The sequence below is a fragment of the Loxodonta africana genome, chromosome 1 (genome assembly GCF_030014295.1).
Source record: "Loxodonta africana isolate mLoxAfr1 chromosome 1, mLoxAfr1.hap2, whole genome shotgun sequence".
In the NCBI taxonomy this organism is placed as follows: domain Eukaryota; kingdom Metazoa; phylum Chordata; class Mammalia; order Proboscidea; family Elephantidae; genus Loxodonta; species Loxodonta africana.
Window position 1 is genome coordinate 220,479,444 of NC_087342.1, and position 18,745 is coordinate 220,498,188.

Below are 18,745 nucleotides of genomic sequence, written 5' to 3' on the forward strand. Positions count from 1 at the left end.
AGACATTGGTAGTTCACTGGTAGAGTTCTCTTCTTACATGCAGGAGACCTGGGTTCAATTCCTGTCACTGTGCCCCATATGCAGCCATCACCGGTCTGTCAGTGGAGGCTTGCATGTTACTATGATACTAAGCAGATTTCACTGGAGCTTCCAGGCTAAGACAGACTAAGAAGAAAAGCGTAGTGATTTACTTCTGAAAATCAATCAGTGAAAACCCTGTGGATCACCAGAGTTTGATCTGCAACTGATCTGATCACGGCGATGGTGCAGGACTGGGCAGCATATTGTTCTATTGTGCTTGGGGTTGTCTTGAGTCAGGGGACCAACTCCATGACAACAACATGGATTGAGTTGGGAGACTCTGAACAACTCATTGAGGTCAACTTCCTGTCTCCATTCTGTTTCATAAGGGGAACAGTAGCAGCAATAGGGAAACCACTTATCAGTTTCTACTTTCTGTCCTCCAGCCGTTAATCCCGCCTCAGTGAGTGACTTCTAAACAAATTCACTCTCCTGTTTCCCCCCAATCTCATACTTTTACAACTTCTTCCGAAACCCTTTGGCTTATCTCTGGTTATGGCTGAACTGCCCTCTAGGCCAGATGTAGACCCTTCCTGCAAAGCCAAAAGATTCTCTAGCTTGACTGGAGACCTGAACTGGGGGGGCGTTGAGTCTCACACTTGCAGGCAGGTGTTTACATAAGGACTCCTGAAAGTCTGCCTGAGGAAACAGTTACCTGTGATGCAAAGGACAAACCAGCAGTCGGGACCTGAGGGGACACAAAAGGCAGGTAGTTACCCCATTCGTGGTCCGTGAAGACCCTGGGTGATGCGCTTTTATTATTCCCTACATCCCTGAACTAGCCCGTTCTCCGGTACAGCAGAGAAAGCTAAGACAGGAGCCGTCCACGCTCCCAGACTTTCACATATATACGAGGCAACTGAAAAGGCCAGAGCTTGAGTCAGACATACCTTAGTCATCAAAGTGACATCTTCGCTCTTTGAAACTTCAAAGAGGTCTTATTCAGCAGTTTTACCCGATGCGATACATCATTTGATTTCTTGACTACTGCATGTGCAAGCTGGACAATGAATGAGGAAGACAGAATAATTGATGTGTTCGAACCGTGATGTTGGCGAAGAATATCGATTATACCATGGACTGCCAGAAGAATGAACAAATCAGTCTTAAAAGAAATACGACCAGGATGCTCCTTAGGAGTGAGGATGGTGAGATTTCGGCTTGCTTACTTTGGACATGTCATCAGGAAAGACCAGTTGTTAGGAAAGGACATCTTGTTTGGTATAGCATAGGGCCAACGAAAATGAGGGAAACCTTCAATGAGATGGACTGACACAATAGTCACAGCCGTGGACTCAAACATACCGACAGTCACGGAGATGGCGTAGAACTGGGCAGCATTTATTCTGTTTTACATAGGTTGATGTGAGTTGGAGCTGACTCACTGGTAACTAACAACAACAGCAAGCTCTCAGAGGGGCCCTGTGGGATGGAACACTAAGTCCAGAACACGCCAACAAAGAAGTTGAGGCTGTGACTCTTGGATCTTTTAGTGCATCATCCGCCCTGCGCTCATCAGGGATCCTATGTTCCCCTTGGCTCTGTCCCCAGCCCTTTTAGTATCATTGCTTCGGGCAGCTGGCAGGCTCATTTCCTTCATTTCTAAGGAGGACCTGAGATCTGTGCTCTCTGCAGGGCAGGAGGGGCCACAGTCAAAGTCTCCGAGAGGATCTCTTCAAAGTGATGTGCCCTGAGCAAGGCTGTTTGTAGGTATAAACAATTTTCAGATATTCTACAAAACGCAGGAAATGGCCAAATGGAACTGCACCTGACTGAGGATTCCCTTCCCTTTTGTTGTTTCTTTTTACCTTACATTTTTCCTGTCCAGCTCCAAGTCTGTGGAAATCTTTCGCAGGGAGAATAACATTGCATCTGTCTTGAGATGTTAAAGAGGGCTTTATCATCCTTCAGGCTATGATTGAGCTTTGTGACCCTAAATATAATGGCAGATAACACTGGGATTGTTTTTCCATGAGTTGTCTGGGGAGTTTGTACTAAAGCTGAGCAGAATGGGGCCAGGCCGGAATAACCATTAAATTGATTTGCTTGTGGGAAACTAGTAGGGCCGGACATGACCACCAAACCAGCAGGTCTTCCTCTTCCCTGCCTGGATAAGAAATTGCCCCAGGTATGAGCCTGTACCTGTGCCTTGTGAATGTTTTGACTAAAACCCAGACCACAAAATACATTTTACATCAGAGTCCTGTTTTGTGTGTGAGTGTAAAACTGAATCAAGTTCAATATTATTAACCATTAGGGAAATATAAATTAAAACTACAATGAGGTATGACTTCACATTCGCTAGAATGGCTGTAATCCAAAAGATAGACAACATTAAGTGTTGGCGAGAGTGAAAAGAAAATGGAACCCTCGTACATTGCTGATAGGAATATAAAAAATGGTACAGCCAGTTTGGAAAACAGTTTCAGAATTACTTAAAAAGTTAAACATAAACTTACCATACAATTCGCAATCCCACCCCTACTTATCTACCAAAAAGAAATAAAAATATATGTTCACACAAAGACTTGTATGTGAACGTTCATAGTGGCCTTATTTATAAAGGCTGTAAACTTGAGACAGCACTAAAGCCCATCCACCGGTAAATGGGTAACTAAAATGTGGTATGTGCATCGGAAGGGTGTTAGCAACATGAAAGGAATAAACCACTGATAACCCGTCACAGCATAGATGAACCTCAGAAACATTATGCTAAGCAGACACAAAAGCTACACATTGTGTGATTACAGTTATATGGAATATCCGTAAAAGACAAATTTATAGAAACAGAAAGGAGGCCAAACTCCCTGCAGCTTTTGGAGCAACAATCCCACTGCTATCTACTATTATATCCAGGGTTACAAAGCTCAGTCATACCCTAAAGGATGAAAAAGACCTCTACCATCTCGGCACAGATGCAGTGTTACTCTCCCTGGGACAGATTTCCAGGACTTGGAGCTGGATGGGAAAAATGTAAGGTAATAAGAAATGACCAAAGGAGAGGAATCCTCAGTCAAGCACAGTGCATCTTGACCGTTTCCTGTGTTTTGCAGAACATCTGAAAACAGTTGCTTATAGGTACAAACAGCCTTGCTCAGTTTTAAAGCTATCCTTTCAGAGACCCTGCCTGTGGCCCCAAGATTCGTTTTAGAGTCTTAGAGTCTTCAAGTTTAAAATGTTTCTCCTACTGTCTGTCTCAATTTCTTCCCATTCTGTTGGCACACAGAATGCTTGTGTGTTTAATTTGGTTTCAGACTCAGTCATCAGAGTTTCAATTACTGGCTGGCATTAATGGTCCCAGGAAAGCTCTTGCAGGTTTTTTGGTGCTGTTCTTTCCTGGAGAGCTTTAAGATAAAATGTGTTTACCTTTTGATGTTTATGCTTTTTTTCCCCCTTGGGTTTGTTTTCATAAGCTGCTCAATGAAAACTGTTCTGTGTTTCCATGATTTCAGGTTAAGGTACATTACCAGCAAAGCCTTTCAGAATTCATTTCTGTTTCTAGTTATTTTCCTTGCCTCCAGTTCTCAGGAGCTGCGTACGAACAGCCCTGTTAACCATATAAAAAAAAAAAAATCCCAGGCCTCCAGCCGGAACTTTAGGACACTGTTGTTTGCTAAAAACGGAAGGGTTAATCCTGATCATAGTAATGACATAGGCAAATGCTTGTGTTCCCTGCAACAGGATACTGTTTGGATAATGGGTTCATGAATTTAATTCAGTTGGACTCTTATTAGGGAGACAAAAATAACGTGTATAATTTAATTTTCATCTAAACATTTTTTTTTCCAAACTTAAATTTCATTTTGGTCAAAATCATTTAAAAAACAAGATGATTCATGATGGCTCCAAAGAATATGAGCCAGTGTCTGTGACTTAATTAACTGCCTGGAAGAAGGAAATTCTGGGTCCTGACACGAAAGCATACCGAGGTGGCACTACTGGTATTTTTGAAGTTTTTACTACTCTATCAGAAACATATGGTTCAAGTGTACTTATGTCCTCTTCACTCTTTGCTTATCTTTTCTTTCCCTTTCCCCAAATACATCCCTAATAACTTTCTCCTGCTTTCAGCACCTCATCACTACCAGTCTTCCACTAATAAGTATAAACACTGCCAATACCCAAAAGTTAAGGAGAAAGAAGGGCACCTGCCAATGTTAATATGTGTCCCCTTTTAGGTCTCCTAATATGTGTCCAGTTGATTCTGTATACTCTTTGGCAGCACCTGACATGGAAATTTTTACCCCGCAACAGTTAATAAATCCAAACAGGGTCGTAGATTATGTAGACAGATCCTAGAGAGCAGAAAGGATTTAATTTTTAGTAAAAATCTCATAGACTTACGGTGAGTTGGACCTACTGAATTATTAGGCTCTAAATCAAGTTCAGTGTTTTTCAGCTGTAGTAATAATGCAAAGCTTCCCTTGTACTTAATTAAATAATTTATCCTGGTTTACTTAGTCTCTGCCCAGGCACCGAAAAAATAATGAAAATACTCAAAGGCTAGCCCACCTTGAGCTTCAGTTCAGAACTCACGTTCTTCTGTGCCTTTGAACTCAGCTTCTCCTGAGTTTCCGTGCAGACAGCTGCAGCTGAGTACGTGTGTTTGCATAGGGCAGAAAAGGGCCGCTGAGAGAGTCCAGTTTCCATTTCCTTTAGCATTGTTGAGGAATTATAGCCCTGTTTGCTTCGGAATGCATTCTAGCCCGGGGTAGACCTTGCTTCTTCCTGTGCAAGGGTATTATTTTTATTTCTGGGTTGTTGTGAGAAAGGTGCTAACTAAATGAAAGCCACATTTTTATTTCTACCTCTGTTTATAAGAAATTCTTTTGAGGATTAAATTAGCCAGATCTGTCCTGTGCAAATATATTTCTTATCTCAACCCATTTCGAGCTAAGCTCGTTGCAGGAACTAGGTCTATTGTGAGACCTCCAATGGTGCATAAATTCAAGTTTATGCCCAGAAGTAATGGGGAAGTTAATATGTTATATATTTGATATATATGTATGTTGCATATATCATGGACAGAAGAATTATTACCAGTATAAAGTAGCTATGAAATCTGACAGTTCTAATTTCTTTTATCTTCTAAGTGTAATAAGAGCCCCGTAGTGGCGTTGCCAGGTGGAAATTTAATTTTGCAGTTCTGGTGACAACATCCAGGTAGCCAGAAACTCGGGGGGAAATTGTCTTAGTGCCTTAATTTAACCCTTCCTCAGGGTTCAAGGAGAGATTTCTCCCCCTTGGAATGCAGAAATGAGAATTTCAGCTCTCTGGAAGGAGTTGTGTTTTTTCTCACTTCGAGCATGATGATAACGGCAAGGTGCTACTTTGGAGAAGAAAACCCAGCTGGAGAGTTGGAATCCCTCTCTTCCCAGCCCATGTCAGGAAGGCCAACTTCTGGCTGAGCTAGTGGGCCAAAGCAAGGCCTGGGACTCTGACTCGCTGACGTGGAAGGTGGGGAGGCCCCAGGGACCATTTGGGATTCAGGAGGCTGGACTGCAGTGGAGTGTCTGTACCTGCAGCCTGTGTCTGTCAGTGGGACTGGCCCCTGGAGCTGGCCTCTTCCTTTCTTAGAACTTTGTCCTTGTCCATCAGAACACTCTCTGCGCTGCCCCCATGACAAAACAATGACACATAGACCAAGAGCTAGGAAAGGTGGTGACTCTGCATCCCAAAGTGAATTGCTTAAAGAGAGAAAACGAGTTCCTGAATTCATGAAAAATCAATTTTTAAAGGTAAATCAGAAAGGAGAAGACTCCAGATTACATGCTTTCTGTTATCACTGCAGGACCATGTTGCATTGGAAAACAAGCCTGGACACACTTACCTTTCAGGAAAAGAACTTAGGCCTACTCTTTTATATTTGGAGATATTATTGAAGTACAAGATGTTAAGATTTTGCTCGAAAGCAAACATTACCAAGCATTTCAACTAGAGAAATGCTGCGTGATTCGCTGATATATTGACAAGGCAGTATGGGAGAGAGACACTGGTATAGAGTCCGCAGGATGGTGGGCTTTGGTTTGATTCCAAGCTCTATTGCTTAACAGCTGTGTGACCTTGGAAAAAAATTAAACTGTCCAGCCCTTAGCTTCATAAACTGTAAGTGGAAGACAAAGATACCTCATAGATGTTGAAGGGTCAAACGAGAAGAATGTGCCTACTACATTGTTTGGCACATGGAAAACAATGAATGTTTGCTTCTTTCCCTTTCCCCCATCCTCTTCTCTTTTATGCAAATAGGCAATAATTAGATTAGCTCTCTCTCCATCATACACATTTTTAGCAGTTGACATTTGGGGTGGATAGTTCTTTGTGTAGGAGGCTGGCCTGTGCATCGTAGGATGTTTGACAGCATCCCTGGCTTCAATCTACAAGATGCCAGTAGCACTCACCTTTTCCCTCAGTTATAACAGAGGGGTTATAGCAAATGTCTGCGGACATTGTCCCCCGGGGAGCACAAACACCCCTTAGCTTAGAATGACTGAACTAATGATCTGTGATTCCACAGAAATGGGTTCAATAAATATACTAACGCAGAACATCCCCAGATAAATGTGAGACAGAATTGAGTTCAAATTGAGTTCAAAGAGGTTTGCATAAAAGTAAACAAATAAAAATTTAAAAGTATCAAAGGAAGCTCAAGAATGAAAATGTGAGGAAGGAAAGGTCAGAAAGATGTTCCTTTTCCACTAGGTAATTAATTGATCTTTTTCGTGTTTAAAATGTTAAAAAAACATGCTAGCAGCTCTGTTTCCTCACTTGTAAATGAAGACTTTGGCACAAAGTTGATTGTTTAAATGACTGGTAAGGTGGTCAAAACCAAACCAAACCCTTTGCTGTTGGGTTGATTCAGACTCATAGCGACCCTATAGGACAGGGTAGAACTACCCCATAGGGTTTCCAAGGAGCACCTGGTGGGTTTGATCTGCTGACCTTTCATAGCTCTTAACCACTATGCCACCAGAGTTTCCAGCAAGGTAGAAGGGGTTTAATAATGGAATGGGAAAAAATGAAGGTTGCTCCTAAATTCTGCAATGTATGTTGTCTTAGGGTTCTCTAGAGAAACAGAACTGGTAAGCTATATTTTGCTCTTAAAGCCTTCAACTCATTGATTGATTTCATTACATTAGATTACGTTATGGAAGGTAATCTGCTTTACTTAAGGCCAACTGATTTAATCTTAGGTAACTACTCCATAACATCAGCTAAACTAGTATAGGGCCAAACAACTGGGAACCATAGCCTAGCCAAACACAGAAAACTAACCATCACATATGTTCTTAATCAAACGAGCTTTTGAGTAGAATGCCAAGTGGCAGAGAGGGGGCAGTACAGTAGGAGAGTTATGGGCTGGGCATCAGAGGGGCCTGGGGCATCGCCCTGGCTCTGTGTCATTATCTCCAGGTGAAAAGTTGCCTGGCACACAGGAGCCAGGAGAGGTTCGAGTACATTGTCCCTGAAGTTCCTTCCCAGCCCCAGAATTTTAAGAAACCTTATTTTAGGGATCCTGCCTATGAAGTGATGATGTTAATGCTGTGTTTATTTTCAGTAAGCAGGTCTAAGATTACTTTAAAATCTGCATCCTAATTATTACTGCAGCAGTCTTCTGTGGGTACAGGAAGTTGGAAACGCGATAGAATAATTTGGGTGTAAAACCCAACTCTCTCTCTCTCTCTTTGAAGAATGTTTCATAGATACCATGTATGCCGGTAGTGGTTTTCATGGTTGCTCTAGTTTTCTGTCGTTGTTGTAAGGACTGTGGGCGCCCAGCCACCTGGTTTTCCAGCATTGGTTTCAGCTCTCAAACTGAACCCAGCACTTCATTTGCAGTGCAGGTTACTAACAGCATTTGTCCAAATAGCCCCTTCCCAACTCGAACCCACTGAAATTTCCTTCTGAGCTGATTATGGGTTTTGAAGTTTGAGTCAAGCCATGCTACAGAATCCCTATCTAGTAACTTCTGGGCTTGTATAATAAGAGCATCAGTCAGCGTTTCCTGTTTTCATTCATGTTGTAAGTGAATAACTATAACCAAAAAGAGAGAGAGAGAGACAGATAGCCAAGACAAATATTTGTTGTGGCATGTGGAAACATTTTATTGCAAGCCTTATTAAATATGCAGCCTTCAGAAGCCCACAGTATGTGACTTTCAGGAAATCCTAAATCATTTAAATCATAGTAAGTGGACTTGTTTCATGACCCAAGAACAAGTATATATTAAATTTAGCTTTAAATAATTCTTTGCCTGTATCTCCTTTAAAATTTATAAGAGCAACAAATAGGAAAAGCAAATAAATTGCTTATTTCAGACCACTAGGGAAACTTAACAGACAGGTTTTATATTGTTGGCAATTCCCGAGAAGTGTAAAAGAAATGAACCCGCCATGAAGAGTGCCTCGCCCCCTTCTCACAACTCAAGTCTTAATATCAGGACCCCTGAGGTGGTAAAAGGAGCCTTTGTGAGCAATGGTGAACTCCTCCGCTGCTAACTGAAAGGTCGGCAGTTCGAACCCACCAGCCGTTCCTCAGGAAGAAGATGTGGCAGTCTGCTTCCATGAAGATTACAGCCTTACAGACCCTATGGGGCAGTTCTTCTCTGTCCTGTAGGCCTGATGTGAGTCAGAACTGACTCGATGGTGATGGGTTTGGTTTTTGGTTCTGGAGGTGGTAAGGTAAGAAATCAAGTGCACTGCAGCGTCGACTTCCAAGTTCACAATTACCCATGACACCTTGAGAAGTGGCTCTTTTGCAATACTGGTTGCATATCAGCATATCTTTTCTGTGTTCTCTGTTTTCTTTGGCAGCCTGGCATTCGAAAACAAATAAATAACATAGAAGTGATTCCATGCGGTGTTTCAGAACATTTCCCAGTGTATGAGAATTTGGCACTTTCTTCTGTTTTCTTCCCATTATTTGCCTCTATATTTCCTTTGCATTTGGCAACCACAGCCTCAGGCCCTTCTTTACTGCATCCTGTTTCCTTCTCTAATTGATGTTCTCTGTTACTGCTTACTCCTCTCCAACTAACTTGTCTCTGAAAATATGAAATTAAGCATAATTAGCCTGTGTAGACATTTGTGATGGTTTATCTTCATCACATATGACATTTACACAAGGTGTTTTGGTGTTGTAAGAAAAAAAGAAGTATAAATGGAAGGAATAGTTCTATTTTACGTGTGTATCTATCTCTGTCCATTGAATTATGGCATTTTCTTTGGTTCATCATTGGCACATAGTCCCGCTCTGATAGTTTCTTCTAATCTCTGTTAATTTATTCACTTGTAGTTCCAGGTATTGTGTTAGGTCCCCGGAATACAAAGATGAATAAGACACAGCTCCTACTTTCAAAGTGGGAAATGACACCTAAGTCTAATTAGGATGCTGAGGGCAGTGATCCACGTGGGCTCCATGGGGGAACATCCCTGGGGGGCTACACGGGGCAGCTAATTCTGCCCGGGAGGCTCAGAGTGAGCGTTCAGGAAATGGGACCTCTGAGCTGAGGCTTGGACAATGGGTTAACCAAGCAGAGAGGAGAGAAAGGAAGGTTCCAGATAGGAGAAGAGGCACAGAGATGACAAGTAGCTTAGTGTGTGTGTGATCTACAGAAAGCCAGATATTACTAACACGTGGAACTTGAGCCAGAAAGTGGAGGTTGAAGGTAGGGATGTAAATTTGAGGTTTACATTATGGTGGCCTCCAGTTTTATGTTAAAGAAGTTGGACTTTTACTTCAGGTAATAGTGAGCCACTGCAGATAGGAGAACATAGTGACAACAAGTGAGGATTGAGGAAGAGAAGAGTCAGGATTTTTAAGTGAATTTAAGCTTGCAACTTTGGACAGGGATTAAAGGATTGTAAAAGAAATGTGTCATTTATATATTCGTGACCAAGTATTTTAAAACTTGATATCTACTATTCTCTTTTACTTGGTTCAGATGGATGGATGGGTGGGTGGGAGGGTGGGTGGGTGCGTGGATGGATATATTCATTACTTAGTATATGCCTTGCAGTGTTAGTCTCTCACGCAGGCACAGTCCCTATTGTTAGTTGCCGTCAAGTCGATTCTAACTCACAGCAACCCCGTGTGTGCACAGTACAACCGTTCCTTAGAGGTTTCAAGGCTGTGACGTTTCAGAAGCAGATTGCCAGGCCTTACTTCCAAGGTGTCTCTGGGTGGGTTTAAACTGGCAACCTTTTGATTAATAGTCCAGCACTTGACCCTTTGCCCCACCCGGGGACTCAGAATAGGGGAGCTTAACATTTAAACATGCGTCCAGATTAGAAAGCACTTGATCAAACCCCGTTACCTAAAATGTGCACTGTGATCTGCTTCCAACTATAGGACGACATGAAACCATTTTTCAAAAGATTGCAGACTTGATTTCGCATAGGGGGTATTGAGTTTATGTTAAGCGTGGTAGAATAATTTGGAAAAGGATCGTGAAAATGGTTTCGCAACTTGAAGAATGTAATCAATGTCACTGAATTATACATGTAGAAATTCTTGAATTGGTATGTGTTTGTTGTTTATATTATACCACAGTAAAAATAAAATTTAAAAAGATTACAGCCTTGAAGAAAATGCATAACACATTGGTTACTTGAATCCCAACTCAGTACTAAGCAGACCAGGAAGAGGTCTTGCTGGTGGAAATAATGGCTTCTCCAGTCAATATGGACCATTTCTCTTCATCTGGACCAGTTGATCTCTGGCCTTGTTCTACCCTTTACCTGTGAGTCCCTTCTTTCCTCTCTCCTCATCTCTCTCTCCCTTTCGTCTCCCTCCCCTGCTCCCCAAATCCTTAATCCTCTGCCTGGAAAATTTCTACTGATCCCTCAGGACCTGGCTCCATCCTCACCTTCCCCCAAACCTCGCGGGCAAAACCCCTCACTCCCAAGTCGAGGTGCTCGTTTTTTTCCCTGGTCTAGTAGCAGATGGCTCTCCCCCTCTTCCCTGGGAGCCAGTTGACATAAACTGGACTTCTAACCACTGACAAAAAATGCCTGCGCGTGGCAGGAATTCAAGAAAGGCTTAAGGATTCAATATGATTTCTAGAAAGTCAGAGAACTTTTTCTTTGGTAATAATGATGCCAGCCATTTTTGTAGGCTCTTACTGTGTTCCAAAAAAAACAGTACTCAGTACTTCTGTGCTATCTTGTTTATTCTCACAAGTAGACGAAGGCATTGAGCCTTAGGTAGGTTAAATAACTCACAAAGTTGCACAACTGGGCAGGGCTTCAGGATTCCATCTGTCTGTCATCTCTGATGCACACCAATAAGACGTCACCTGGAGTCCAGTATGGATTGCCTTTCTGTCCATCTTTTCCCCTAGTGGGAGCCAACTCTGTGGCGACCTTTGGCAAAGTCGACTGAATCTACCTCCTCTGGGGTCCACTGTGCCACCATCAGGCTGAAGTGAACGTTTGCTGTAACAGGGATACCACTGAGATAAGGGTTGTTACTGTAAATGACCTTCTCTGGTTTTGACCATCATTAATGAAATCAAGGAAACCCTGGTGGTGTAGTGGTTAAGAGCTATGGCTGCTAACCAAAAGGTTAGCAGTTTGAATCCACCAGGTGCTCCTTGGAAACCATGTGGGGCAGTCCTACTCTGTCCTACAGGGCCACTATGAGTCGGAATCAACTGAATGGCAATGGGTTTGGTTTGCTTTTTTTTTTTTTTTTTTTAATGAAATCAAAAAAGGAGGTCTGGTGGTGCAATGGTTAAGCACTTGACTGCTAGTTGAAAGGTTGGTGGTTGAAGCCCACCCAGCAGCTCCACGGGAGAAATACCTTGGAACCTGCTCCTGTAAAGATTACAGCCAATGTGGGGACGGACCATGGTCTCGGGGAACAGCTAACTCAGTTGGCATAACACAGTTTATAAAGAAAATGTTCTACATTCTACTTTGGTGAGTAGTGTCTGGGGTCTTAAAAGCCTGTGAGCAGCCATCTAGGGTACTCCACTGGTCTCACCCCTTCAGGAGCAAGGAATAATGAAGAAAACTAAAGATACAAGAGAAAGATTAGTCCAAAGAACTAATGGACCACATCTACCACGGCCTCCACCAGACTGAGTCCAGTACAGCTAGATGGTGCCCGGCTACCACCACTGACTGCTCTGACAGGGATCACAATAGAGGGTCCCAGACAGAGCTAGAGAAAAATGTAGAACAAAATTCTAACTCAAAAAGAAAGACCAGACTTGGCCTGACAGAGACTGGAGAAACCCTGAGAGTATGGCCCCTGGACACCATTTAAGCTCAGTAATAAAGTTACTCCTGAGGTTCACCCTTCAGCCAAAGATTGGACAGGCCCTTGGAAAAAAATAAGACTCAAGGGGCACACCACCCCAGGGGCCAAGGACTAGAAGGCAGGAGAGAACAGGAAAGCTGGTAACAGGGAACCCAAGTTCAAGAACGGAGAGTGTTGACATGTTGTGGGGTTGTTAATGTCAGAAAACAACATGTATATTAACCATTAAATGAAAAACTAGTTCTGTAAACCTTCATCTAAAGAACAATATAAATAAATAAATAAAAAGATTACAGCCCAGAAAACTCTATGGGGCAGTTCTACTCTATCACATGGGTTTACAGTGAGTTGGCAGCACCTAACAACAACAATGAAATTGATAGAATTCGCCTCAGTACTGCATAAAGAGGAATATCTTCTACTTCTTTAAATTGTTCTGCTACATAGTTTCTTCAAAGAAAACATAATGAAGGATCAAATGGTTTGTAGCTATATTCATTCCAAACTGAGTGTTTCTAAAAGAAAATATCTTTTAATTTGTCAAAAGCATTATCAACAGTCATCAAACTTTTTTATATTCCCTGGCTCCATGTCCTCGCTCTAGGGAATTTATTCCAAGAATGTAATTTGAAAGAGGTTAAAGATCATATGCACAGATATTTTCAATGCAGCATTATTTATATTGGAAACAACCCAAATGTCCAATAATAGGGAGAACAACTTTGCAAATCTTGGTACATAAACTGAACAAAATTATAAGCTGTCCTTTATAATCATAAATTGTGAAATTTTGCAGAACAAGTACAGTGAGAAAATTCTTTGATAATTTTAAAGGAAAGGAGCAGGCTGCAAAATTTCCCCTAAAGTTGTAAAGGCATATGAAGTATTAAAAGAAATCCATGAAGCATTAGAGCAACCAACTGATAATATTCAGGGTTTGAAATTATGTGTGAAATTTTACTTTTTTATATCCTTAATTCTTGTTAAAATGTATGTATCCATTGAATGCCAGGGACAGTTATCTTCATTTGTTCACATTTTAAATGTTTTTGATTTATATATTAGTAAATTTCTTTACTGACAATTCCCAACTCTGCCATAAATCATACCCTTGGCTATACTGCCAGTATATAATGCATATCTTATAAATATTTACTTTTTATTGCATTAATAGTATTTCTTTCCTGGAGTAATGTGCTTCTCAAATTTTAATACGCTTCATCTCACCTGGGGATCTTGTTAAAGCGCTGATTCTGATTCCGCAGGTCTGATAATAAGTTCCCAGGTCCTACAGCTCTTCTTTAGATAAGAGGATGATGCTACTGACCCAGTGTTCATAGCATCGTCTTGAAAGGCATTGTTAGGTATTCTCGCTACTAAGAGCCTTGGTGAAGCAATGGTTAAACGCTCAGCTGCTAACCAACGTTGATGGTTTGAACCCACCCAGCAGCTCCATGGGAGAAATACCTGGCAGTCTGCTCACGTTAGATTGTTGTTGTTATTAGGTGCTCTTGAGTTGGTTCTGACTTACAGTGACCCTGTGTACAACAAAACAAAACACTGCCTGGTCTTGCACCATCCTCACAGTCATTACTATGTTTGAGCCCTTTTTTGCAGCCACTGTGTCAATCCGTTTCGCTGAAGGTCTCCCTCTTTTTTGTTGACCCTTTACCAAGCACGATATCCTTCTTTAGGGACTGGTCCCTCCTGATAACGTGTCCAAACTATGTCAGACGAAGTCTTACCATCCTCGCTTCCAAGGGGCGCTCAGCTGTACTTCTTCCAAGACAGATTTGTTTGTTCCTCTGGCAGTCCATGGTATATTTGATATTCTTTGCCAACACTATAATTCAAAGGTATCAATTCTTCTTCAGTCTTCATTATTCATTGTTCAACTTGCATATTCATATGGGGTCATTGAAAATATCATGGCTTGGCTTAGGCTCACCTTAGTGGATGCTGCTTATTGGTCTAGTTGTGAGGATTTTGTTTTCTTTATGTTGAAGTGTAATCCGTAGTGAAGGCTGTAGTCTTTTATCTTCATCAGTAAGTGCTTCAAGTCCTCTTTGCTTTCAGCAAGCAAGGTTGTGTCATCTGCACATTGCAGGTTGTGAATAAGTCTGCCTCCAATCCTGATGCCCTGTTCTTCTTCATATAGATTATTTGAAGCTTCTCAGGTATTTGCTCAGCGTACTGGTTGAATAAATGTGGTGAAAGGATGCAACCCTTATGCACACCTTTCCTGATTTTAAACCATACAGTATACCTTTGTTCTGTTCGAACAACTGCCTCTTGGTCTATGTACAGGTGATAGATTACCTGTAAAGATTTACAGCTTACAAAACCCCGTGGGGAAGTTCTACTCTGACACATGGGGTCACTATGACTCGGAATCTAACAAACAAAATCTGTTCACTTGTCACAGTAACGTTTTTAACATGGCAGGGTAGGGACAAAGTTGAGGTAAGTGTACTGTCTAATTATGGAGATGCTATCTTGTAACAAGCCTGATGGTCCTTCAGCTAATCAACTAACTTGCCAATCAATAGAAATGACCAGGTGGCACTAAACTAAATCATTCTACATAGGTCATAAAGAGTAACAAAGTATCTTCTTTTGTAACATACTGTCTGTGTCCTTTGATACAGTTTGGACCCTGATTGAAAATGACACACAGGCAGTCCCTGGATTACTACCAAGGTCCATTCCTGTCTGTGTTTAAGTTGAATTTGTACGTGAGTTGGAACAGTTGGGTATGGTTCAAATCTAACATCAGTTAGTCAAATGTTTGTCTTAGTGTATAGTATATAGTGTACCTTTCTATGCATAAAAAATGTTAAAGAAACATTTCCAGATACACTAAAACGTCTTTAACATAATAACACAGTAATAATAATAATGTTTTGATGCACAGTGCAAAGTGACGCCAATTTATTATTACAAATCATTGTATGTACCTCAAATTTTAATGTAATAGGCTTTACCGGGGGCTGGGGGTTGGTTCATAACTACAGGTTTATGTAAGTCAGACATTGGTAGCCTAGGAACTGTGTATAATTTATCTCTATTAAGAAAAGCTTTGTGAAAAATCTCAGCCCTTGCAATGACTCCTTAGGGCATGGTGGTGGGAAGCAAAATAGAGAACTATGTTTTTAGGAAATGTAATGAGGTAGTAAACCCTGGTGGTGTAGTGGTTAAGTGCTACAGCTGCTAACGAAATGATTGGCAGTTCGAATCCACCAGGCACTCCTTGGAAACTCTGGGGCAGTTCTACCCTATCCTATACGATTGCTATGAGTCAGAATCGACTCAATGGCAATGAATAATAGTAATAATGGTAATGAAGTAGAACGAGGGGTAGTGGTGGTTCAGTGGTGGAATTCTCCCCTTCCATGTGTGAGACCTGCATGGTTTGATTCTCAGCCAGTGCACCTCATGCATAGCCACCACCTGTCCGTGGAAGCTCGCATGTTGCTATGATGCTGAACAAGTTTCAGCAGAACTTTCAGACTAAGATGGACAAGGAAGAATGGCCTGGTGATCTACTTCCAAAAATCAGCCAGTGAAAACCCTACGGATCACAACGATCTGGTCATGGGAATGGCACAGGACTAGTTAGTGTTTCCTTCTGTTGTGCGTGACTTTGCCAAGAGTTGGGGGCCAACTCCAGGAACGTGAACAACAACAACATGAAGCAGAACAATTTCAATAACAATGGAAAGATCACTTTACCTTTGAATATGAACTAGATGCCATAGTGTGTAGTAACCTAGAAGTAGTGGGGAATTTAAGCTACCCATTGAACTCAAACCATAACAAAAATGGTTATAACAATGACTGCCAAAACCTACTATTGTCTTTACAAGATAATAGCACATTCCCAACTTGATTCTCCGCAGTAACCGAAGCTGGCTTTGGCGCTGACATTGGAATGGAGAAGTTCTTCAACATCAAGTGCCGAGCTTCGGGCTTGGTGCCCAACGTCGTGGTGCTGGTGGCAACGGTGCGGGCTCTGAAGATGCACGGGGGCGGGCCAAGCGTAAGTCCCCATCCTCCCTTCCTAATAAAGAGATGTGTAATTAAAACAAAACAGAATGGAGTGTTTGAAACATTCATGCATGCTGAGCAGCGTCAGTATTTATACCGTTTCCTAGAATTTCTCTTCTCTAAGGGCTCTTCTACGAATCATCAGCGTAAGGTCCAAGAGTTGAGTAAGTTCAGGTAAATAGTGACACCCACATAGTTATTTCTGAGCAATATTTTGGAAAGGAGCATAATGTAACCACTTTCAGTCTTAAGATTAATATCTGAAACTCAGGTCAACATTTTAAAACCACGTGGTAATGGGAGAGCCTCTCGTTCCAGAATGAAGAAGATAAGGATTAGCGACTGCTTTGATGGCTGAGGGTTTTCGGCGTTTGTACAGACAGCTTCTCAGTTCCCTGATGCTCCATCCCATCAGTTTTCACCTAAAACTATTTTCCTTCTGTTTCTGCTTATTATGATTTTGCTTCATAACTCTTATCTCATTGGCATGTTTCTAAAAATTTTACTTAGGAAATGCAAATTCTATTTTAACTGATTCAGTAGAATAGAAACTGATTCCATTTTTAAAGACTATTTTTTTTTATTGATAGTTACCTTGTTGTCTGGAGAACTTACAGACATTTGAAAGGAAATTTTTTCTTTCTGTAGAAAAGATGTGAGTTTGTTTATTGTTTTTTTAGGAATTTCAAGAAATTTTATGCTGGTTAATCATTTTGAAATAAAATAATCTGAAGTTTCTTTATCATTGTACTATTGATATATTAGATAAACTGCCACATTTGATCTTTTAATTGGTATACTGTATGCACAGAGGTCATGTAATCAATGATTAATTAGTCCATAGTAAGAATAATAAGCAGAGTCCCTGGGAAGCACAAATGGTTGATGCACTGGAGACCCAAAGGTTGGAAGTTGGAGTCTTCCCAGAGTCGGCCAGGGGAGGCTTCGTGTTGCTGTGATCCTGAGCAGGTTTCCATACTGAGAGACTAGGATGAAGGGCCTGGCAATCTGCTTCTGAAAAATCAGCTATTGAAAACCCTGTGGAGCACAGTTCTATTCGGACACACATGGGGTCAGCCTGAGTCAGAATTGACTCAGTGGCAACTCTTTTTGGCAGGGGAGGGGGTGCTTTGTTTTTTTGGTCTTTTTTTTTCCCAAGAATAAATAGCAGGTTTGGCATTATGAAACACTTAACGTGCATTTTTTACAATCATCCTACCAATTCTGGGTCCTAGGAGAGGCAGAGACGAATTTCATGCCGTTTTACAGAGGAGGAAGCCGAGGTTTGGTGGTCTATGGGACTTGAGCAGCGTCACCGATCAGCAGAGCTGGCGGCTGAGCCTCGGGTTTCGCATCCAAACCCCGACTCTGTCCACCAGGCAAAGCTGAATATTAATGAAGAGTAAACATTTTCTGGAGTGCCAAGTAGCCTGAAATGTTGCCATTGTTTCAATAAAACACATATTATAAGCTAGGAAATCCCTGGGTTCTGATTTTGCTCAAAACACCAGGTATTGTTGCACTCACTTCTTGCCTTTCTTCAGAGACAGTTTTCTCTCAGAGTTAAGTTGATAATTGGTGGTAGATTCCTTTAGACTTTGAATCTCCGTACCAACTTCCATTGTCAGGAGAGGAGTTCTACCTGTATAAAAGTCTTTTTTCCTGCCCTGACATCCAGAAAATTAGAAAATCAAAAGACCCTACTACTGGAATGGACCTTGGAGATTGTCCAGCCTGATTCAGTCTTTATAAAGGTAAATTTGCTCAGATGCAGAGGGATAAGCTTGCTTCACTAGTATCACAAGGTCTGTTGACTTCCAGTCCAGTGTTTTTCCAGACTCTGCTGTCAGTCCTGTGAAAATTCTCCACATGACTTGTAATCCTGTTTCATTTCATCTTAAGGTTTGTGCTCAGCTTTACAATGATTGAATTTTCCCCTTACCTTAATTTTTTGTACCTCTTCACTTGATGTCTTGGTGTTCTATGCCAGTGAGGACCGTACAAGGCTCAGACTTAGAAGGCACAGATATGGGTGGAAGGTAGTAAAAGTGGAAGACCAGGAAGGCTGGCCAAGCTCAGCATTCCTCTCCTGGGCTCCCCTGGTGCCTTGTCTGCCATACTGCTTCACAAATGTCTGTTTTTGTTTCTTCCCTACTCAGCTTTGCATTCCTTGGATTACGGACAATTTCTTATTAACTTTTATATCCTTAGTGCCTGGCATAGTCTGTATCCAGGAAATGTTTCCAGTAATTGAATAATAAATGAACTTTTATCTTCTTAATCCTATATTCCATATTATCCATCCCAGTGTCTTTCCTTCTGACTTGAAACAACTGTGTATTAATATTTTTGACCC

The 18,745-nt window shown here is 41.5% G+C and overlaps 1 protein-coding gene across 9 annotated transcripts in view; it reads left to right on the top strand.

The window, feature by feature from the left end:
- Positions 1-18,745, top strand: part of MTHFD1L (methylenetetrahydrofolate dehydrogenase (NADP+ dependent) 1 like) — a 254,772-nt gene that overhangs the window by 152,269 nt on the left and 83,758 nt on the right. For all 9 annotated transcript variants that reach the window (XR_010323111.1, XM_023548014.2, XM_023547905.2 and 6 more), the window contains exon 21: positions 16,242-16,381. Coding sequence is in view for 8 of the 9 variants with exons in the window: in XM_023548014.2 (XP_023403782.1) it covers positions 16,242-16,381 (140 nt within the window). In the remaining variant the exon portion in view is untranslated. The remainder of the gene's footprint in view (positions 1-16,241; positions 16,382-18,745) is intronic.